The sequence below is a fragment of the Capricornis sumatraensis genome, chromosome 23 (genome assembly GCF_032405125.1).
Source record: "Capricornis sumatraensis isolate serow.1 chromosome 23, serow.2, whole genome shotgun sequence".
Taxonomy (NCBI): domain Eukaryota; kingdom Metazoa; phylum Chordata; class Mammalia; order Artiodactyla; family Bovidae; genus Capricornis; species Capricornis sumatraensis.
In genome coordinates, this window is record NC_091091.1 from 44,207,045 (window position 1) to 44,230,204 (window position 23,160).

General features: G+C 59.4%; 1 protein-coding gene across 1 annotated transcript in view; it reads right to left on the bottom strand.

The window, feature by feature from the left end:
* Positions 1–3,013: 3,013 nt before the first annotated feature.
* The window catches only part of FAM53B (family with sequence similarity 53 member B), a 76,701-nt gene continuing 56,554 nt past the window's right edge, over positions 3,014–23,160 (bottom strand). The window contains exon 4 of the mRNA XM_068961759.1: positions 3,014–3,328. Within this exon, the coding sequence (XP_068817860.1) occupies positions 3,014–3,328 (315 nt within the window). The remainder of the gene's footprint in view (positions 3,329–23,160) is intronic.

Below are 23,160 nucleotides of genomic sequence, written 5' to 3' on the forward strand. Positions count from 1 at the left end.
CTCTGGGGCCCCCTGTGGATGATGGGTTTGTTTCCTTTCTAAGGTGGACTTTGCATTTTAAAATTTCTTTCCGCGTATACAAATTCACAAAAGCTTTTCCTGCTACAAAAATTTTGTTGAAAAGTAAGGCTTTCTGAGAGAGAAAATCCTCACGAGCTCTCCAGGGGCCTGGGAGTCGTGTCTGCCCGTGGGCCCTGCACTGGCCCTGGCCTCCACCACGAGTAAGGCAAGAGGGTTTGCAGTAATGTAAACGCTGAGGCTGCCGCTCCGATGCCTGGCCCAGCCCCCATGGGCAGCGGCCTCTGTTAGTCCGGCGGCTTTAGTGGGGGTGCCCCAACAGGAAGCCCCCCACCCTTCAAATGCATGACCCTGCTCTTGTCCTTCCCGGCCCCTGGGGCAGGTGGACAGCCTGGCACAGCCCTCCCTCCTGGCTCTGAACTTCCTCAGTTCCCCCTTACAGGCAGGAGTTCATGGGCTGCATGAGGCAGGGTCCCAGCAGAAGTGAGGTTCAGGGCTGGGGAGAGGCACCAGCCCCCCTAGGGACACCCTGCCACCCTCCACCCCGGGGTGGTCAGAGAGAGTCTCCCTTCAAGACCAGGAGCCCTGGTGCCAGGGGAGCAGAGCAGAGACGGGCCTCAGGCGGCACCTCCTATAGACAGATGGGCTGCTCTCTTTGATGGAAAGGCGGACATGAAGCCACCCCACAGCTGCCTCTTTCTCTGAGGGGTCACTGGTCATCCTCTCCCCTCCTTGCTGCTGTCGTGGGCTTGGGCGGGGAGCTTCTGTGGGGGCAGGAACAGCCGAGAGAGGCCCGAGGAGGCTGGGAAGGGCCAAACCCTGCCCTGGGCTGCGAGCCCTTCTGCCACATGGGTCCCGGGAACAGCCTGCAGGGAGACGGGGCGGGTGGGGCCACAGCTCGTCCTTCCCTGCCACCAGGCCTGAGAAGGGGTGGGGGGTGGCTGGCAGGGTCTGAGGGGGCCACGCGCACTACAGCCCTGTGACACCCACCACTGCGTGCCTCCCTTCCTGGCCCGGAGGAAGGGCGTCCAGGGGAAGGACTGCTGTCTGGGGTGCGTGCCCGCTGTGGCCACTCTCGGTGTGGGTCAGGTACCATGCCTCCCACCCAGGCTCCCTGAGGCTAGGAGGCGCCAGAACGTCCTCTCCTGTCCACCCACCTGCTGCTGGACGCCCCGGGGTCCCATGGATTAGCTCAAAGACAACGAGCTGCCTGGTCTGGCTTCCCAGGGGAGCTGTGCCCTTTGGCGGGACCTGTCCAGTGCCTAAACGCCCGCGATGCTCTATAACCTGCGGCTTCTGACACCATCTCGGGGGGCGGGGTGGCGGGTCATGGAGTTGGGGTTTTCTGCAAGCATCTTAAACAGCTGATTTTTAAAAAGAGCCAACTCTAAATGAGAACTTGAGCCATCACACTTCGAATGTCCAAAAGTAAAGGTTTAAGTCACATTTTCTCAAACCTGGTCTCTCTCCAGCGGAAAGAGAAAGAACCATGTGCCCTCAGCCCCTGCAAGCACCGAGGGCTCTGCCGTCAGCAGAAGGTGAGTGGGACCAAAGGGATCCCTGGAGTGCCTCTGTCGCGCGGCAGCGCACTGCAGGGGACACGTGGATGGACTGAGCCTTGTGGGAAAAGGAGCCACTTTGCTCATAAGCTGACCCTCACTGCTGTTGTCTGCAGAAGATGCCGAGTGCTGAAAGCTGGATTCCAGGGGAACCAGAGCCCCGTGGGGCATGTCTGCAAAGTGGGGCTGGGGAGGAGTGGTCTGGGAGAGAAGCCTCAAGGGGTCGGGGCTCCTTGTGGACCGGGGGGGGGGCGGTCTCTGCTGGGGCACCGGGAGCCAGGAAGGGCGTGTGGGCACCCCACTCTGTACTTGCGGTTGGGGCAGTAGCAGGGAGGTGGCACCCCCCCAAATCCCCCCAACCAACGAGGCTGTGCTTGGTAGGTGGCCAGGCCCAGAATGGCCGGCAGGCACCCTCTAGCCCTGGAACATGCCCAGGGCCTGGGTCTGCGCACCTGCACAGGGCCCTTGTCCCTGAAGACGTTTTCAAAAGGCCGCCCTCCTCTGGGGATGTCTCTCCATTCGCCCGTGTCTACTGAGCTCATTGCTCAGTGGCAGGGCAGTCGTGGACAGCGGCTGCCAGCTGCCGACCCTGCCGACTTCAGCCCCCAGCCCCGGAGCAGCAAAGAGCCCGGGGCTGGGACCTCCACACCATGGGAGGGGCTCACGCCTCCGCCTTCTCGGCCAATGGAGCCACCAGATGTCTACCAACTGGACAGGCCTCTAACAAGCAACCCCCCCAACCCCGAGGTGTTCCCTGGACCCCAGGAGTCCACCTGGCACACAGGGCTCCATCGCCCACACCCAGAATTAAGGCCGAACGGTTCTGGTGTTGACTGACCGAGGAAGCCTCCCCTGCCTTCCCGAGCCTGAGCGGGAGACCTGGGAGAGAAGGCACGGAATACACACTCGAGGGGAGGAGGGCGCTGCAGGGCTGGCCCCCCCGACCCAAACCTGAGAGCAGGAGGGCGAGCAGGCCTGTGACGCCAGCGTGCGGACCTCAGGCGGAAACCCCAGTTGGGGGTGGAAACCACAGCCCTGTGCAGACGCCGAGAGACTGCCCAGCAGGCAAGGCTGGGGTGCTGTGCCCATCGATGTGCCGCAAGTGAAAGGGGGCAAGAGCCCGAGACCGAGAAGCTTCCATCCCGGCCCCCCCGGTTCTGTGGACCATGGCTGCCATGCTGGTGAAAGGCTGAGATGCTGTACTGCAGGGCGGGGAGTGGGGGGCAGCCCAGACCCCCGCGGGCGGGACAGCATCTTGGGGAGGCGGTGGGCTCGCTCCTGGGCCCTGATGCCCGCCTCCCAGGAAGCTCGGATCAGGCCCAGGGGTGGGGCTCCCAGGAGGGCCTGCCGCCGCACCTGGGGGGGTAGGCAGGAGGAGGCCCCTCAATTCGAATGCACTATCCCACCCCCCACCCCTGGCCAGGGCCCGCGGCCCCTCAGTTGTTCTCTATCTGCTCGATGTCCAGCTCGCCATCCAGGGAGCAGGGGCTGCTGCGGGCCCCGCGGTCCCGCCAGGCTGTGCCTGGCTCCTCGCAGCACGGCTCCTCCCGGCAGGCCAGTGGGTCATCCAGGGAGGAGGGCAGAGGCTCGGGGACCGGGGTCCCAGCGGGCGTCCTGCCCCCTGTGCTGGGGGCTGAGAACAGGGCGGCCCAGGACCTGGTGGTGCCAGTGTGCACAGCGAAGGGGCTGTGGGCGCTCCGGTCCTCCGTCCCCGTGTTCAGGCAGCTGAGACTGCTGAAGGTCTGACAGTTCTGTGGGGAAGACAGACACAGGTCACAAAGGGTCACAGTCCCGTGGAATCCAAGGACTGAATGACCCACCCAGCCCGGCCAAGACCCCTGGGGGGCTACCTGGTGGTGGACCCACCAGGCGATGGAACACCCTCCCCCAACATGGGCAAGGACAGAGGGGCTGTTGGTTAGCTCATGAAGAACTGCCCCTGGTCAGTGAACACCGTGTTAATCAAGAGACACAAAACGTAGCTGAGTGAGAGACTGAAGCTGCTCGGCCGTGCCCGACTCTCTGCGGCCCCATGCGCTGCAGCCCACCAGGCTCCTCCCCCATGGGACTCTCCAGGCAAGAGTACTGGAGTAGGGTGCCATCGGCTTCCTCAGGGGATCTCCCCGACCTAGGGATTGAACCCAGGTCTCCTGCACTGTAGGCAAACGCTTTACCGTCTGAGCCACCAGGGACGTCTCAAAATGCAGTTATTTGTCTACAAACGGGCAAAGAGCACAAACTGCCTAACATCCAGTTCTGGGGGGACTGGGGGTGGTGGTGGTGCAGTAGGGAGGGTGTGGGGCAGGCTCAGAGGCCTTCATGCAAGCCTTCCTGCAAACCCCGAGTGGCAGGTTCACCTCTAGGATTTTTGTTGCAAGAAAACAGTTTGGATGCAGCGACACAAATGTGCCTCATCACACCGTTGCAGTGGAAAGAAGGGAGTGACCCAGCGTCATTCCCTGTGATGCTGGTTCCGTAAAGCATGTCTTTTCGGGCCGAGGGAGGCTCTTGAGCCGTTGGAAGAACATGGCAGGAGTGGGCCCACTGACGTAGAGGGAGATGCCGCCAGGCTGCACTGGCGCGCAGAGGGGACGCGGGGGGGGGCACGCCACCCTCTCGCTGCAGTGGGGACGGAACATGGCCGGGGGGTGGGGCTGACGTTCACGTGGTGCATGGTTCCACACGGGGCCCTGGACTCCCAGGCCCTCGGGTGGTGGGTGTCTCAGCCCCGCTGGGGGCGGGGCCGGGCTCACAGCTGGGGGCCCGCGGGCAGACCCCCCCCCGCCCCCAGCCACGCTTAGGCCTCGGCAGCCTCCTCTGTGAGAGGAGGTCCCTACCCGTCCCTCAGGGCCATCTGAGGCCCCAGCAAGAGCCAAGAGCTCCGCACCCGCCAAGCCCTGCCTCTGTGCGTGTGGCGGCCCAGAGGAGGCAGCCTAGGGCCTGCCGGTGGCAGCCACATCTTGGACGCGACCCCACACACTCACAAGAGGGGGCAGCCAGTACTGTGCACAAGTGGGTCCAGCTACACGCCTGCTTTCACGGCTGAGCGCGAAGCCCGGACATGACCAGAGGCAGCCCAGCCCCTTCCCAGGGACGAGACAGAAAGCGAGGTGCATCGGAGGCAGCAGCGGCGGGGGAACCGGGCTTTGGGAGGTGGGAATGCGGGGAGCACCGCCTGCTCGTCCCCGAGGGCCCTGGTCCGTTCGCAGACGGCAGCGTCTGTGTGTTGCTGCTTCCCTGGTGGCGCAGAGGTTAAAGCGTCTGCCCGCAACGCGGGAGACCTGGGTTCGATCCCTGGGTCGGGAAGATCCCCTGGAGAAGGAAATAGCAACCCACTCCAGTATTCTTGCCTGGAGAATCCCATGGAGGAAGGAGCCTGGTAGGCTACAGTCCACGGGGTAGCAAAGAGTCGGACACGACTGAGCTACACTTTCACTTGAAATAAAGACAACCAATGGCTGTCACGCGAACAAGCTGTTGAAGCTGACTGGGCAAATGGGACAGAAAAGGTGCTCTTTCTGGAGGGAGGTGGCGGGGCCTGCCACGTGCACTCTCCTTGTTCCTGCCTGTGCCGTGGAGGAACCCATTCTCGTGGGCCTGCTTGTCCTGGAATCTTTTGATTACCTGAGGAAGGCAGGCTGGGGGTCAGGGGGTGCTGGGGGGATTGAGGAGAGAAGAGCCAGGCTCCCCATCAGACCTGCGATGCTGGCCCTGACCCCAGCAGGAGCCAGCCTTGGGGCGTGGAGGGCCTAAGTCTTCACTGGGCACGTTTGCTCTGCTGCTGGGAGACAGCTCCTCGTGCAAAATGGCCCCCGAGATCCTTCATGTCCCCAGGGTCAGAACACAAACCTGGGTGAGGAGAAGCCCCAGCTGGGAGGCCCCTGAGGCCTCTCCGCCTCCCGGCCACCCTCTGGACGGGCCTAGACCTGAGCCAGGACAAGAGGAGAACTGGGTGGGGGACAGAAGGGAGGAAAGACGGCCCAGCCCAGGCAGGGGCATCAAACCCCAGACTCAGCAGGGAGGCCTAGGAGGGAGGCCCTGGGGAGCCCGATCTAAACCCCAGCATGGCCAGACGGTCTCTCGCCCCATCGATGCGGCCGAGTGGAAGGAGTGGTGGTGAGTGGCCGTGTGAGTCCAGTTGCAGACAGTGGTGTCCAGTGTGAGCCCGGTGTGCTGCGAATGGGCCACAGGTGAGGCTGAGATCCTGGGGCTCGCAGCCCTGGGGGAATGGCCACGATGCTCCCCTCTGTGTGCAGGACCTCAGTGGGCCTCCCTGCTTCCTGGGAGCTGTACCATGAGAATGGGGTCTTCCGGAACTCCTCCCGAGTGTCCTGCCTGCCAAGCAGCCTGACCCCAGGTGCTGACGAAGGTGTGGGGTTGGAGGGGGGGGGCAGCGAGTGCCTGCCTTCACAGCAGCTGTGACGGTGCGTCTGGGCACGAATCATGTTACGCAGCGGCCACGCCAGCAGCAAGGTGCTGGGGACCCCGGTTTGCTGGGGCCTTTCTGAGATGTGGCTTCTGCCTCGAGTGTGCCCGGGAGAGGACTGAGGTTAGAGAGACTGCTGTTACAGTCCTAGGTTCTGCCGCACACAGGCCTGACGACTTCAGACAAGACCCTCCAACCTCTGGGCCATGTCCCCCCCCAACCAACAAGGGGTAGGCCGAGGGCACCACCCTCCCTCCCCCGCCCCTGTTCTGGCTGTCTGGAATAACTGAGTCCTTTCTGCTTTGAGGCAGGACAAGAAGCTGCAAGGTTTGGTTGGTGACTGTTGTCACAGCAAACCCTGGGATGCCCCTGACCTCACCCTCTGAAAGTCCTCAAAGGCACCTCCTCCTTGGCCACAAAGCCAGTGTCACCTTGAAAACACTGTTGACTCAAAACTCAGCTGTTGCAGCCACGGTGAAAACTAAGACCCCTCTGCCGAGCGTCCCAGCCGGTGGCATGGCCCACCTGCCGGGGAGGAATGTGGCTGTCACAATGGGGCAGTTGTGTGTCCCGCCCAGGTTCCAAGCCAGCAGAGCCCATCCTATGCCAACATCCAGGGCGTGGCGCTGCGCCTGCCAGGCTCTGGGGGCCGGGTCCCACCCCGCCTCTCCTGGCAGCTCACACTCCCTGAGATCTCAGTACCCACGGAAGAATGTTACACGGGCCTGCCGGAGGCCTGGGCGCCCCTCTGGGGAAAGCGGCAAAGCTGAGGACAAGTTCAAAGCACCGTGTGAACACATCATTCCAGCGTGAAGTGGTTGCTCGGGGACAGACAGTCCCCTTACGCCAAGCTCTGTTCTCTTGAAGCCCAGCCCTAGCCCCAGGGCTGGGCCGCCTACTTGGGCACAGGCCTGCCCAGGTAACAGAACTCAGAGAGGACCATCCATGTGGCCTCAGGCTAGAGGCTGGAGACACTCGTCAGCACCCCAGTCCGAGAGTCTGGAGTGACTCTGGAGTAGGGCCCTGAAAGTCCAGCTGCTTCCATCAGATCTGCTGTATTGCAGGGTCTATCAAACCGTTTTGCAGCCCACACACCCAGCCGGTCTCCCAAAGGTTCTGCAGTCAGGAGCAAGGGCCCCCTTCTCCTGTGCGGATCTTTGCTGGTATCCCCCTGGGAAGTCCAGGCAGCCCTCACTTCAGGCAGAGGCCCACCAGATCTGGGTTGGGGAGAGCACGCTGAGGCACTTGCAGCCATACCCAGCCCCAAGTGCCCACCATGCCAAAGGGCGAAGAGCTCATAGCTCACCAGCTCAAGGAAACTCCACCTTGAGCTACCAGCTGAAAACCAAACCCCGCCTTGGGAGACACACCCAAACTCAACAGACTCAGCCCCGTCTCCCTGCGGATGCCTCCCGCCCCCTGCCCTGCCTAGCCTCAGGCCGTGAGCTCCATCCTGTCCCCAGGGGCGGGGCTCCCTGTGCCAGCCTGCAGCAGCGCAGGCCCAAGGGCAAGGTGGGCCGCGGGGGCGCCGCGGCCTGAAGCAGACAGTGCCCTGAGCAGGACCGGCTGTTTTCCGGGCCCCAACCTGCCCTTGAACCCCTGGAACTGGGAAGGCCTCAAGAGTACGGTACATGTGGGCCCAGGGAGGAGCAGCAGATGGGGTCAGAGAACCCGGACCCAAGGCTGGAGTCACCTTGTTTGCTTCAGAAATGGAACAGTCCTTGACGGCCTGACCGCTGGGCCATCACAAGGATCCTACCAGAAAAGGGATGCGAAGAGGGCCTCCTGGCGTCCCCCCGACTATGGAAGCCCGCTCCCTAGTGCCGATGTGATGGCTGCCACAGCCCCCGGGGGCCCATCCTCTCGAGGCAGCCCCCCGGCCAGTGACGGGCTGATGCGGGTCCCAGAGCAGCCCCGGGCTGGGGGGAGTGGGTAGTCCAACCCCAGGTGCTCTTCAGAAGACGGTGCTCCTCGGGGTTGGGCTGGGGCCGGCCTGGCCGCTTCCTGCACTTCCTACAGGTTCCTCCCAGGAGCCGCAGGATCTCCGGGACAAGATTCTGTGCTCCAGCCCTGCTTCCATGGAACCAACCTCAGACGAGAGGTGAAAGCACTCTGCTCTCCACGGCTCACCCGCAACACTGTTCCTTCCCAACAGGAATGCGCGAAAGCGGCCCGTGAGGTCCATGGGTCAGGAGTGCCGGGGAGGAGCAGCCACGGGGAGGGGCCCTGTCCTCGGGTCAGCCTGCGTCCTCACCCCTGGGCCAGGGTGAAACATCCTCTGTGATGTGCTGGGATGGGACCTGGGTCCCCCAAGGCACACGGGCCCTTCCCCCTGCTCAGACAGCAAGGTGACAGTGCCTGACTTCCCTCTTCCGCACCGGCCTTCCAGCCTGGCACGTTTGCTTTTTCCTGATGCCAGTGTCTCCTGGTCATCTAATTTCCTAGATCGCTTTGTGTGACTGATTTTGGGGGAAACGCCTCGAAAACGGGCATCCCCAGAAGCCCGACCAGCCGGTCAGTTTGGCCAGACCAGGTCCCTGCCCGGCCAGGGTTCCTGGAGCTTCGGGGGCCCCTCTGCTGGAGCTGCTGGGCTCGGGCGCTGGCAGAGTCCGGGCATTTCCTCCCCAAACAGACGCCTTCTCCAGAGCAGAATCTCCAAGTGTTGGGAAAACACCAGGCCGTGAGGATGGCTAGCGGCCTAGAAATGTTCTAGGTCTCGTTGATGCTGGAGGCTGGCGTAGCGACACCCAAGGCGGCGGTGAGGCATGCGGTTTCCTGGGGTGGTGCTGTTTTCTGTTTTTGTTTTTTTTTAATTATCTCAGATAAGAGAAAAAAAAAAAAGACACTGGCTTACTTGGGGCCTATCTTTAATCCATCTTTGGTAAATCTGAATTTTGCATGAAGGCTGGACTGTCACTTACAGGAAGCCCAGGAGCTCAACGACGGGTCAGGTGGTAGGTCTGGCTGGAGGTGGCCGAGGGTGGTGGGCGCAGCCGGCCCCTCACTCCCAGCATCTCATCTCCAGGCTCAGGACGTAGAGCCCAGCACCACTTCCTGCAAATCGGGCCCAGTCTGTCCCTGTCATGCTCACCTATGGGACCCCCACGAGAGGCAGCCTTCTCGAGCCCAGACTGCTCCCCTGCCCTCGGGAATACGCCAGCCATGCAGCCCAGAGAGGGAGGCCCCAGGGAGCACCGTGGATTCAGCCCTGGACACTCAAAAGTTCTTCCCAGACCACGGGCTCTAGAATCAGGCAGTTGGAGGCGGGCAGGGACTATCTGTGAGGGTGCAGTTACTGGGAAGCCCTGCCTTCCTGGGTCATTTCCTGGGCTCCCCTCTGCGGAGGTCACAAAACATCTCCTGAGCACCCAAGCCCTGCAGGCTCCTCTTCGTCCGCTAGAGCCCAGTCTGTGTTGTCCCTGCAAGAGCCAGGCTGAGCCTGGTGGGCCCTGCTGGGCCCCCATGGCCCTAATCCGCACCCCACCACCTGGCTTGGGGGCCAGGTCATGGAAGGTGCGAGTGCAGCCTAGTGGGATAGGAAGGAAGGACCCCATGGGGTTAGCCCCCAGGAGCTCAGCTTGTGCGTCTGCGCAAACCAGAGGTCGTGTCCTCTGAGCAGTGGCCGGCCCTATAGGGTCTGGAGCCCACACAGGAGCACCCCCACGCTTGCGCCACACTGTGGTAAAGGCCATTTCTACACCAGGTCCCTGAGGTGGGGGTCGGGGGGCAGATGGCCTGCCTGCGCACAGAGGTGCAGATGCTGATGCCAAGCAGCTCACAACTGGGAAATGAAACATTCTGTTTCTGCGGTGTGTGTTCTGGCCAGCACACACTCAGGACAGGACTTGTGAAACCACCTTGCTCTCAGCTTGGCGTGGAGAGGATTCTTCGCCTGACAAAAGTCAAGAGATCTTTCCAAAGCACACAGGACACTGGCGGGGGGGCCGAGGCCAATGTGCGGCGGGGACGCGTGGGGACTCCAGGGGCGGCCTCCACCCGGGACGCGGGGGCACGGAAGGTGGGGCCAAAGCCCAGAGGAGATGGTGGGCCCCCGGGTTGTCTGCAGCTGCTGGGTGCCCCCTGTGGCCACACCAACACACAGGGCGACTGGAGTGTGGAGCGCTGGGGGCGGCTCAGCCCCGCTCCAGGAGCTCCATGTCTGCCCCCTCTCATCTCAAGAGAGGCTGGTTCTCAAGTTTTTAAATGGAAAATCAAAACAGGTGAGAATAATCAGGAAGCTGCAGTGAACAACAATTAAGCGAGACCAGTCTCACCAGTCGGAGAAGGCAATGGCACCCCACTCCAGTACTCTTGCCTGGAAAATCCCATGGACGGAGGAGCCTGGGGGGCTGCAGTCCATGGGGTCGCTGGGGGTCGGACACGACTGAGCGACTTCACTTTCACTTTTCACTTTCATGCATTGGAGAAGGAAATGGCAACCCACTCCAGTGTTCTTGCCTGGAGAGTCCCAGGGACAGGGGAGCCTGGTGGGCTGCTGTCTATGGGGTCGCACAGAGTCGGACACAACTGACGCGACTTAGCAGCAGCAGCAGCAGCAGTCCCACCAGTTCCGATAGTGGCTTCCAGAGAAAGGCGAGGCTTTCTGGGAAAATGAGCAGATTACCAATCAGCCTAGCAGCCCCACCTGCAGATTAGGTGGACTGAAGCTGGGAGAAGCGAAGAGATGTGCCCCAGATGGCACAGAGGACAACAGTCACAGAACTGTCTGGAGGGGTAATTACACTGAGACCACATAGGAAGCCAAGGAGGCACTTGGCAAACCTTGATCTCCCCCGTCCCTCCTCCGTCCACCACGCTGTGTTCAGGCTGAGGGAGGGGAGCGTGGCTCTCTGTGGACAGCACTGCATGGCCAAGGGGTCAGGGGGCTCGGCTTTGGGAACAGAATCTATAATACAGATGGTCAAACCCACTGCCCTTTTTAACCAAAACTTGCTTTCAGAATTCTGGAAGAAGACCTGCCAGTTACACAAAAGGTAAAAATCCCTAGGAATAAAAATGTGAGAATAAATATGAATCCCTAGGAATAAAAATGCAAGAATTGGCAAGAGAAATAGGAAGAAAACTTCACAGAACCTAACAGTGGACTTGAACAAATAGACCATCCTGTCTTGTGGACAGGAAGACTCGACCTCAAAAAGGTGTGAATTCTCCCCAAGTTATTTCATAAATCTAACACAATCTCAACCTGCAACGTCACAGCAGTCCTCAACCCCCGTCTCCAATCTCAGAGTAAGCAGATTCTCGAAGTTTTTAACTGAAAAATAAATGGGTGAGAATGAGCAGGAAGCTTCTGTGAAGAAGCATTAGGAGAGCCTAATCCTGTGCCATGCTTAGCTGCTCAGTGGTGTCCCCACTCTTTGCGACCCCATGGACTGTAGCCCGCCAGGCTTCTCTGTCCATGGGATTCTCCAGGCCAGAATCCTGGAGTGGGCTGCCATTCCCTTCTCCGGGGGATCTTGCTGACCCAGGGATTCAACCAAGGCCTCTGCTGCATTGCAGGTGGATTCTTTACCAGCTGAGCTACCAGGAAAACCCTGAGACTAGTCCTACCAGATGCTAAAGCATACTGCAGAGCCTCAATAATTACGAGTATATTACTACGTGAGGACACACAGAGACTCATGAAATAGAGAATGTTCTGAAATAGCCCCAGGTTAGCATGTCCTAAAGATGGACTCTCAAAGCAGAGAGGAAAAGATGGGATTTTCAATAGTGGGTATTGAGACCAATGGGTAGACATATTAAAAAAGAGAAAAAAGGTTGGCTCCATATTCAGACTATATACAGGATGAACTCCACATAGACCTAATATTGCAATATAAAACCATAAAAACACTAAAAGGAAATACAGGAGAATTCTTTTATAGTCTTGGGATAGAAAGGCCTTTCTAAAATCCAAACTTTGGAGCCATAAAAGAAATAATAAATTTGATTTAAAAAGTATACATGTCAAAAGAAGCCAAAAGCGCTGGTGGGAATGTAAGATTGTGTACTCGCTTTGGAACAGAGACTGGCAGCTTCTCAAAATGTTAAAACACAGAGTTACAGGACACAGCAATTGCACCCCAGGTATATAGCCAAGAGAAATGAAAACATATGCCCGTACAAAAACGCGCACATCAATGTTCACAGCGGTGTTATTCATAATATCCAAAAAGAGGAAACCGCCCCAATGTCCCATCAATTAGCAGCTGGATAAATAAAATGTGGTAGGAGTATTTTTTGGCTATAAAAAGGAACAAAGCACAGACACACGCTGCAGCAGGGACCAACTTTGAAGTCACCACGTTGCTCAGGGAAAGAAGCCGGTCAACGAGAGGCGCGTTATTGTATGATCCCATTTATATGAAAGACCCAGAACAGGCAGATCCAGGAAGACCAGAAAGCAGATTAGTGGGTGGCTGAGGGTGAACAGCGACTGCCAGTGGGTGTGAGGCTTCTTTGCGGGGAGTGAGGAAGCTGTTCTAACACTGACTGTGGTGAGGGCTGCACAGTTCTGTGAGCACACAAAAAACGACCAAGATCGTTTGCTTTAAATGGGTGAACTGAATAATGTGAATTATATCCCAATAAAGCTGTTAAAGAACGTCAAAAGACAAAGAACAAATCAGAAACAAACATTTGCAGTTCACAGCACATGCAAATGGAGAAGGCGATGGCACCCCACTCCAGTACTCTTGCCTGGAAAATCCCATGGACGGAGGAGCCTGGGGGGCTGCAGTCCATGGGGTCGCTGAGAATAGGACACGACTGAACGACTTCACTTTCACTTTTCACTTTCATGCATTGGAGAAGGAAATGGCAACCCACTCCAGTGTTCTTGCCTGGAGAATCTCAGGGATGGGGGAGCCTGGTGGGCTGTCTGCCTATGGGGTCGCACAGAGTCAGACACGACTGAAGCGACTTAGCAGCAGCAGCAGCAGCACATGAAAAACCAAACTCTAATGGACAACTGGGGCTTCCCTGATGGCTCAGATGGTAAAGAATCTGCCTGCAATGCAGGAAACCCAGGTTCGATCCCTGGAGAAGGAAATGGCAACCCACTCCAGTATTCCCGCCTAGAGAATCCCATGGACAGAGGAGCCTGGTGGGTTACAGTCCATGGGCTTGCCAAGAGTCAGAAATGACTGAAGCGAATAACACACTACTGTACATCAAGAAACAGAGCAACACCTCCATTTTCTTTTAAGGGCACGTGAATACAGTGGAGGACACACGAGTGACCTTTAACTATAAGATGTTCGACTGACTAGAAAAATGCAAACTAAAATGACATGGAGAAACCACTTTTTCACGTCTCTGGTTGGCAAAATCCACGTGTGAGCAGGATCTGTTGGGGCGCGGTGGGGAAATGGACCACCTGGGGAGCGTGGCCGCCTTGGCGTCACCTGGGCAACAGGCTCCCGGATGAGGAGTGTGCATGTGGGATGCGCCCACAGAGGATACACCTGCACACGCCTGAAAGGGCCCAAGCAATGCTGAGAAGACTGCTTGCGGCCCCGGGGGTCCGCAGCCGGGGTCTGGGAAAAAGAAAGTGGGGCAGGGTCACACAACAGACCCTCCTGTGCTGGAAAAAGGCAGCCAACAGCTGGGCTGTGACTCAGAAACACTTCCAGGGTCTATGATTTAAGACAGCGAGGTGCAGAAGGCTAGATGTTAGCCTGCTGTCTTCCGTACAAGAAAGGAGAATGAAACAAGAACGTTATTATTTGCTGGTACTTGCATAAAGGAATTCTGGAAAGATCACAAGAAACAAACAAGGAGTTAACCTGAGGCCACGGGGGATGGGAGCAAGACTTCCCTTGTGTATTGTTTTAATTTCTGAACATGTGAAAATACCATCAAAAAATAAAATATGTGCGTGCTTATATTATAGAGGAAGGGACACTCTAAATTAGGAATGAAGAAAAAGGATGACTCACAGGCCAAAGTAAATCTTACTGAAACGGTCACTCTGATTTTTTTTTTTTTAAAAGACCCTCCCCACGGCTGCAACAATCTCCATCTTAAATCATTTTAATGTTTTTCTACCAAAGTTCTTTTCGACTTTCCTTCTCCCTTATTGGCAGGAATGAGGCTTATGCATTACCAAAAAACAGTACTTTGTGCAGACGGGAAAAAAAAAAAAAAAACCCATACAGGGTTCCTACACTTAATAATCACCAAATTAAATCTGAGTCTCTCACAAGCACAAGGCGGGAACACATCAGGAAGGCCGCCCCTTGAGTGGCAAAGGGCCCACACATGTGCCAGCCATCTGCACGTGGGCAGTCAGCCGTGCGGGCCTTTGCCCGGGGCTGGTAGGCGTGCTCTCAGACGCAGGCCGGGGGAACCCCTTGGAAAATATCTCGTTGTTCTAGAGGTTTCTAGGGCTCCCTGCCCGCCTAGAGGGGGGCTGGCCTGGGGGGCTCCTCTCGCTCTGTGGGAGAACACTGCCTGGCTTTGTGGGTGACCCCAGGCCGCGGCTGGGGCAGCTTTGTGCCCCAAACCCAGCTTTCCCTGGACAAGGCCCATGTCTTAGCCTGTGCCAGCCTTGTCCAAGTGGGCCAGTGCCAGCCATTCAGAGCAGCTGCCCGGCCCCGCCCAGGGCAGGAAAGAAGCTGCTTGTCTACCAGAAGTGGTCCGAGGGCAGCAGCCCCCCAGGATCCGCGAGAGCCTGGGTCCCCAGGGAGGGTTAGGAGACACGCCGAGGATGGACGTGTGGGCCAGGGGTCCGGAGCTGCGGAGCGTGTGAACATGGAACCCCCCGCCCTGCCGCCACCTGTCATCGTGTATCCACACCTGGCAAAGAGATGAGAAGCGCAGATTAAGTTCAAAGTGTCCGATTCGGCTGGATTTCCTTTCTGTTTGGTGGGGGAGAGGGGAGGCGCTCTTTGAGATCTCCTCCTCAACGATAAAACATAAATCATAAAGAAAGGCAGGCAAACCCTGCAGAAACACAACTGGCCGGTTTATCTGCTCCAACAGGCCTCAGCGTGGAAAACTCCAGAAGTGAGCCGCCCCCATGCCCTCTACAGACTGGACCAAGCGCCCCCCTCCCGCTGGAAGGACCCCTAGAGGATGCCCTGGGCTCACACTCCCACCCTCTCTGGTGTGGTTCCGCCCCCCTTCCAAGCTCTGCAGCTCCAGGCCCCTGGCCCCCGACTTTAAGAAGGTCAGTGTCCGAGCAGGGCGCAGAGGCCACCTGCATAGGCAGGATCCACCCCACATCACGGGCTCCGGCGGTGTCTGCACTGACACCAACGGCCCTGGAGGAAGGCTGGACTTCACGGCAACAGCCGCGCAGCACTGACTCCCAGCTGACGGGCCCAGGCCAGAGGGCCGCGGAGGAAAGCGAAACGCACGCCCTGTGTCTGCCGTCTGTTCCCTTGGCCATCTCCTGAGGCCAGATGTTGGAAAATCCAAACAAACCTGCTACCGTCGGGCTGAACTCCAGGCAAACCTGAGGCCAGGAGAGCCTACGCTGACCACCTTACAGTCGTCCCAGCACCCCTCAACTCCAGGAAGCCAGGACCCCGGCTGGTCCCAGACACCACCATTCATTTGCTGCGAACTCAGCACCCGTGGATGTCAACAGGCTGCGAGGGCAGGCTCGGGGAATGGGGTGGCTGCAGGCCCCCAGGGAGGGGGTTTGTCCCCGCTGACTGGCCCACCCACTCGGCACCCTGGCCTGCCCACGTCCCTGAGCCGGGCACAGCAGGGCTGCTGGGAAGAGGTCCCAGAAGGCCAGGAGACAGTGTCTGATTGCTTTCGCTTCTAACGGCATCAGGTGGGGGTTCCCTGGCCAAACCCAGAGGGCCACCTCACGGGCCACAGAGCTGGCCAGGTCACAAGCCACAAGGCCCACTCCCTTGCTGTGTGACCAGGTCTAAGGTCAAGGTTCAAGGGCAACGGCTCCCCTCCACCCCTGGAGGCACCGTGCCTATGAGGGATGCTGAGCCCCACATGGCATTAAACACAGGCTCTGGGTGCAGCGCCAGCCTGGAGAAGGCAGGAGACGACGGGCAAGCCCCAAAGGCTATGTGGCGTCCAGGACGCCCCCGAGGGGTGTGGACACCTGGCTCCAGCCTGTCGCACACCGGGCGTGTCCTGGGGAGGTCCTTGGCCCATGTCCACAACAAGGGCGGCGTTGGTCTTACATGAACCTGGCTGTCCCTGCCCTGCCCATTTAGGCCAACTGGATGCACTAAGCTCTCCCGGGGGGTGCCCCCCACCTCAGTCAGGATCACTCTGCTGGAGAAACCTCTCTCCCCCCTCATCTCCCAGCTAACACACTCTACCCCCCCAAAGCCCAAGTGGAGCCACCCTGCCCCCACCCACAGGCTGGCGGGCAGCATTCTGGGGGTGCTAGGCCAGGGAACAAGTCTGCTCACTGGGTCCCTGATGCCTGCCAGGGACCGAGGGTGGAGGCTGAGTGGAGGGCTCAGAAGGGTCACCCACGTGCAGCAGATTCCCACCTCGGCCACGATGACTGCCATTCCCCGGGGTCCTCCTTGTGCAACCTGAGTTGCTCTTCCCAGTTTGCAAAATGGAGAAATACAGCTGCCCGTGTGGGGCAGTTACGGGGCTCAAGTGAGATCACCACAGGGCCTGGCTCAGCAGGACCCCCCTGCCACACCTCTTCGCGGTGCCCAGGCGCACCAGGACAGGGGTGGGGCAGAGGGCTGGCCCTGGCCCCAGGGTTTGGGCAGGGGTGGCAGACGGACAGCCGTTCACCCGCCTCCATCCAGCCTGGAAGTGATCTGGGAGCGCAGAGCTCCCAGGCGTGCTGGGAAACGCGAGGCCACGCTGGCCCGACCTGGATACCGGGGCCCCACGGGGGCGAGGGCCGGCAGTGGCCGGCGGGGCTCGGCCAGCATGTCCCAGCGTGCCCGGCACAGGGCAGGTGGCCATGGACATGCCTGCTGGCGGCGGGCACGGCAGGACATTCCTGGGCACATTCCGCCTCTGTGGGCCCGGCCGCCCCTTCCCGCAGAGCCCAGGCTGAGTGGCAGGGACGCTGTGTGGGCCCCTGGTGCTCCCGAGCCCCTGGAGGCCCCGCTAGAGGACCACCTGTCCTGGGGGTTTTGTCTCACAGGCAGACAGGACACTTAGTTACAGGAAGGGTCACGGGAAGACTCACCATGGGCTCTTGCCCACCAGGCACTTTTCCTGGGATGGCCTGTCCTCTCACCCGTGTAAGCCACGTCTCTCCAGTCATATCCGTCACTGCAGCAGGGCAGGGCCGGCGTGTCAGGGGGGCCTGGGCACCAGGATGGGAGCCCAGCACATGGCCAGGAGCCCTGGAGTCCCAGCTCCGCCCAGTGCCCCAGGCTGAGCTGCAGTCTCACCCCCTTGGGAGCCCAACGCCAACTGTGCGGAAGACCCAGCTCGGGGCCTCGGTGAACCCACAGAACACACTCCCCCCTTAGAGGCCAGACCGTAGGCTAGGGAAAGGCTGGCCAGGGCGGGTCCCTGTCTCTTTGCTTTTCCCAGGGACACACCTCAATACAACTGTGAATTTCCCCACGGGCTTATTTTCTTTCTTTTCCGTTTTTTCCCTTTTGTTAATCAGTGTTTCATTGTTGAACGGGACATGCAAACTCAGCACAGGCATTTCAAAGCATCTCGAAGCCCTAGATGTCCAAGCGAACACACCTGAGGGGAACGCCCTGGCCCCACAGGGTGAACCTCTCCCTCCATCGTCTCAGCATCTAACCCCAAGAGGCGGCTCGCCCAGCGCCTCCATGCACAGGTGGAGAGATCCAGGGGACCCATGCTGGGCCAGGTTCAGCCCCAGCTCTGTCTGCACCCTTACCCGTCACCCCTGCACCTCACAGCCACCAGAAATACCTGAATCGGCAGTGGAGACCCACCCCGATTTCTACCCCACAGGCACCCCCGGCAAGTCTTGGTAAAGATTCCCAACCACGACAGCCGAAGACCCTTATGACCACGAGGGCTCCGGGATGGCCCCCCGAGGAATGTGCAGGGTTTGGAGCAGCCCTAAATCACTCTCCAATCCAGACGTGCCTTCACATAAAGAAAGTCAACCCATGAGGCTGAGCTACCGTAAATTCCACCCGTCGTCCCTGGAATCCTGCCTTGTCCCAGAAACAGAGTCAGGGCATCTCTGGGGGTGCATTCTCATGTCCGAGCAGCTGTGTAACCTCTGATGGATGCAGGACGAATGTCCACTAAGCCTGTTCCCTGAGCTTCCCAGGGCTGTCCCACTGCACGAACCCCTACGTGCAGATGGGGGTTCGATCGTCCCTGGAGGCTCGGGAATTGCCAAGGCCACCCAGGGAGCAAGTGGGGAGGATCTGAACCCCCGGCATCTGACTCTGGGGCCACAGGCCTGAGTGCAGGAAGGAGACAGCGGGAAAGGGACTGGGGTCTCCACGGGGCAGACGCCATCGGGGCAGCACCCCCGCCAGTGGGGAGAGGGAGGGTATGCCCAGGCTGACCCCACGTGGGGCCAGGCCCAGAGCCAGATGGGAGAGAGGGGCAAAGGCCGCGAGCATGTTACTCTTCCCTGGAGTCAGCCCCGGGTGATGAATGACGCGTCAGGGGAAGTGCTGGCAGCACCAAGGAGGACGAAACAGGGGGAACCAGTCAGTGCCGAGACGATGCCTGGATGCACACAGCACCCGGCATCTTTCGAGGGTCCCAGCTTGGCCCTCGCTCGCTTCTCCCCTTTAGATATAAATTCGTGCACGTCCATGTGTGCGCACACCACACACACAGACACACACAGCTCTGCCATCTTGCAATCACTCCAAGCTGCTACAATGCCAACAATGACTGATGATCACGGAGTCAATGGGACTCGAACCTCTCTGCGTCTGTCCTGGTCCAGACAGCTGAGGTGAGCTGTGAGGGAGCCCCGATGGGAGGTGAGGTGCCCTCCAAGTACCCGCCAGGGGCGAGAGGGAGGGTATGCCCAGGCTGACCCCACGTGGGGCCAGGCCCAGAGCCAGATGGGAGAGAGGGGCAAAGGAGACCTCAGCTTCCGGGTCTGGGCCCCAGCCTCGAGCTTAAGATCACCACCGGCTGAGCACAAGTCAGGAAATGAGCCTACTTCTCTCTTGTAAAAGTGTCTGATGACTTGGAAAAAGCGCAGAACCCATGGGGAAGTCCCTAACTTTCCATCTGCAAGTGGCTACTGCCAAAAGGAGCTGCCAGACGCTGTGGGTCATCAACTGAAGCCTGAGTTCTCTCAGAAAGGGGAGCCTTGGGAGAGGAAGTTCTCAAATCCCCACAGGAGACGTCCCCAGGGCCTTCAAAGAAAAGCAGCCCTGGGGCTGGCTGGCCACCGGCAGGCTGAATCCCTGCCCTGTGGACCCAGGAAGAGGGCCCCTTCTCCACCCTCTGTCTTTCAAGCAGATGGGCGGGTCTTACTAGCAAAGTGTGTGTCTGACTCTTTGAGACCCCCATGGACTGTAGCCCACCAGGCTCCTCTGTCCATGGGATTTTCCAGGCAAGAATACAGGAGTGGGTTGCCATTTCCTTCTCCAGGGGATCGTCCCCACCCAGGGATTGAACCTGCATCTCCTTGGTTTCCTGCATTGGCAGGTGGATTCTTCACCATGAGCGCCACCTGGGATACATATTACCTAAACGACAGCTGATAACATATACCCCTGACCTGGGCACCTGCCTTGTTTCGCCAGAACCCCTAGCAGGCAAGTGTCAGGGCTCCCAGGCCACAGAGGAAGAAACTGAGGCCTGAGAAGCCTGCTGAGGTCACCCAGTGATGGGGAGCCTCAGGCTGCTCTCTCGACAAAACGGCATAGGCATGTGCAGGCTGCACACGTGTGTGCAACGTGCTCAAGTGCATACACACAGCGCCCTGCACACCAGGAGGAAAACGAGCTCGGGGGGCCCTACCAGTAGGTCATGACAGCTGCAGCCGGGGGTGGTGCTGGGTGGGCTCAGGGCACAGAGCGGTCATTCTTCTCCATCTTGAGGACACTGACCCTGCCCGGGCTCATTCACAATCTGCCAGGCAAGCAGGCCAGGGGTGCTCCAGACGAGAAGGAGTGAGAGTCAGAACTGCATATGTGGGAACACATGGGGACGGGTCCCCCCTCATGCCAACGCCACTCCTGGCCATTGAGGCAAAAGCAGGCCAGCTTTGAGGGGGGCTGGAGGGGCCAAAAAGATTCTGCCTTGACAGAAGGGCTGCCCGGCAGAGCCCAGACGGCCCTAGATGCCACCTCCTAAAGCCTGGCACGTCCTCTCTGTAGGAGAACTGGCCTGGGGTGGGGGCCCCCCTGGCAGCCCAACAGAGGCTCGGGGGCCTCCCCCACTGCATGACGGCCACCAGGCCAATGCCCTGTGGTTACCAAGCCTGCAAGAGGACATGGGCCCCGAAGCTCTGTAGATCAGCAGCCCCACAGACACACACAACGTATGCTCACAGAAAACCTGGGACCAGGGCGGCCTTCTTTCTCTTTTGCACTTAAAACAGGGGCCTCACTGCAAAACTAAATAAGAGCTAAGAATTCTGCCCCCTCCCCTCCAAACTGTCCCGGCAGGGTGCGGGGGATCCAGAATAAACCTCCTCAACTGCAGCACAAAGTCCCCTAGCGGCGGCCCAGCTGCCTTTCTACTTTCCCCTTTGCCCTCCCGCTGCCTGCCGCTTTAATCTCCACCATTGTCCCCTCGAAGGGAGACCTCATAGTGTTTTTGTGAAAGCAAGAAAAATGGACATTCCTGAAGGTATTGTGGGTCCTGTCGAGGCGGAATCGCTCACATATGCCTTTTTTTTCCCCTCACTGTTAGCTTGAGATGATCTCAGAGAAAGAAAAACGACAGAAGGACACACACAAAACACAAGCAAAAAAGTCCCTTCCTTGATGGCTGATGAGAAAGAAAGCTGTGCTTCGTCGAGAGGGAGAGGAGCCACCAGTGGTCAAGCCTTCGAGAAGCACAGAACCCAGCACCCCGCTCTCCCAGCTCAAAACAGAAGAGCAACTTCCAAGTGATTCGGGGAGCGGGGGCGGGGGGGGGGGAATAATAATTGCAGCTTTAGAAATACCCTTTCTCTCCAGCAGGACCCTGAGGCCATAGGCGGCCTGGCCGCCTTGCGGGGCTCCCGCTGGTGATCGCTATTCACTGCTTGCAGGTGGCCGATCGATTTCCCAGGGTTTATCAGTGTGGCGATCGTGCCATGCTCTTTCAGCGAGGGCTGCAGGAACCCACACGGGGCCACTTAAACCAGTCTGAAGCTGTGAAAGGCTCCATCACTCGAAGGCCGGGCCAGGCCGCCCAAACAGCCCCAGGAGGGGCTGGCGAGCAGGCGCGGGGCCGTGAAGGGGGGTGCCAATTAAAAACGCAAGCCCATGGGCCTTTCTCTTCCTCGTTTTCATTCCTGTAGCTACAACTGTGTCCACTGGCAGCAGGTTCCAAAAGCGAGGTGGCTGCATTCGCCTCCCAGGGCTTGAGAGCTGCCATTCCCAAACTAGGCTAATTAAAAGCAGAGTCCCTCCCAGGCTGCTCCTGGGGCGGAGTGAGGCCTCGGAAGACAAGGCCTAACTGTGAATGCTGGACTCTTCCGGGCGCGGCTGGCAGTCTGCGACGACGGGTCCCCTTCAGACCATCACCCCATCCTCAGGGGCAGAGGGCCTCTGGAAGGAGTAGGGCCCACCTGGACACCAGCCCCCAGAAGAGCCTGGCCCCTGGGGTCTGTGGAACATTCCAGCATTCCCTGTATGTACCGGAGACCACCCCCAACCCCCCAGCCCCAATCTGCTCAGGAAGACGGGTCGAACCTGGTGTGGGTGGGACTGAGCTGGCCTACAGCTTGCACAGCTCTGCTCGGGGGTAAATTCACGCCCGATGCCTGCAAGCTGGCCGGCCTGGGATCACTGACCATGGAGACAGCCATCGTCAGGGGAAGAAGGGACCCGGGTTTAGTCACCTTCTAGCTGCTTATCTGAGGCTTGGCCTCTCTGCCCCTGGGCCTGTTTCAGCTGAAAGTAGTGACAATGAAGGCCACCCTGCAGAGCTTCGGGGCTAGCACAGCGGGGGGCCCCTGGGGACAGCTAGTGCTGTGACCACTAACCACACACGACCAAGCGCCCACCACCACCCCCTCGGAAGTTCTGCCAGCAAACCAGGGAGCTCTGGCTCCACGAGGGCAAGATCAGAACCCCCAGAAGTAGGGCAGGGGGTCCTGCCTGCTCCCCTCCCTCCCTCTCCAGTGCCCTTGAAAGTTCCAGGACAGCTCCCAGCCCAGCAGTGGAGGAAGATGTGGGTGGCAAGTCTGTTCGCTCAACGAAATGCGCGTTAATTCCAGCTGACCTGCGTGGCATTCAGCAACCCTTCTCCAAATTACCCGGGTATCCGGGAGGCTGAGTGAGGTCCTCCCCGCCAGGAACGTCTCAGAGAGGCCCCGCTCAGAGGTTTTTGGCACAGAGGGAGGCCAGGGGCGACCTCCCAGGGATACTCGGAGGAGGTGCAGTTTCCCAGAAGGGGGTGGGGGTGGGAGGGGGCACCTGAAGAGACCCCTGAGGCCTGAGAAGGTGGCCTAAGAGGGCAAGCAGCGGTGATGGGAATGGTGGGGGGGGGGCGGGGGGGGCGCTGAGGAGGGCAGTCTAGCCAGCCTTTCTAGCCAGAGCCGCCTCTGGTTGAGGGGCTGGGAGATAGAGGGCATGGAGTGTGCAGCCCCTCAGCTGAGGACCCAACACGCCCGGAGCATCCGTCCCCAGAAGGGCGAGGGTGGCTCCCACCGTTTCCAGAACCCACGGGGCCGGCCCCTCACACTCTTGCCTGAGTGAAAAGGAGAGGAGGTGGGGGGCGGCAGGGATCTGCGTGCAGAAGTCAGCCCTCGGGGACAGTCCCAGAACAAGGAGGAGGCCCGGTCACACCAGGGAAGCCCTAGGGTGGCCTTGCAAGGAGCCAAGCGGAGCCCTCAGTGCAGGAAGAGGCGGCTGGGCCAGCCCCGGGCTCCCGGAGGCCTCCACGCACATGGACTGGGTGGCCTCACCTCTCCAGGCCTCAACCTGGAAATATCTGGGGATATCTGGGACACCAGTTGGCTTCCTTTTTCTCTTTCAAGTTTTAAAAAAAAAAAGGAACACTGTCAATTAGCATAAAAGTAACATTAATTCTAACCCAGAGGCTCGGGGCCAGGGGTGGCCCTGGTGCGGC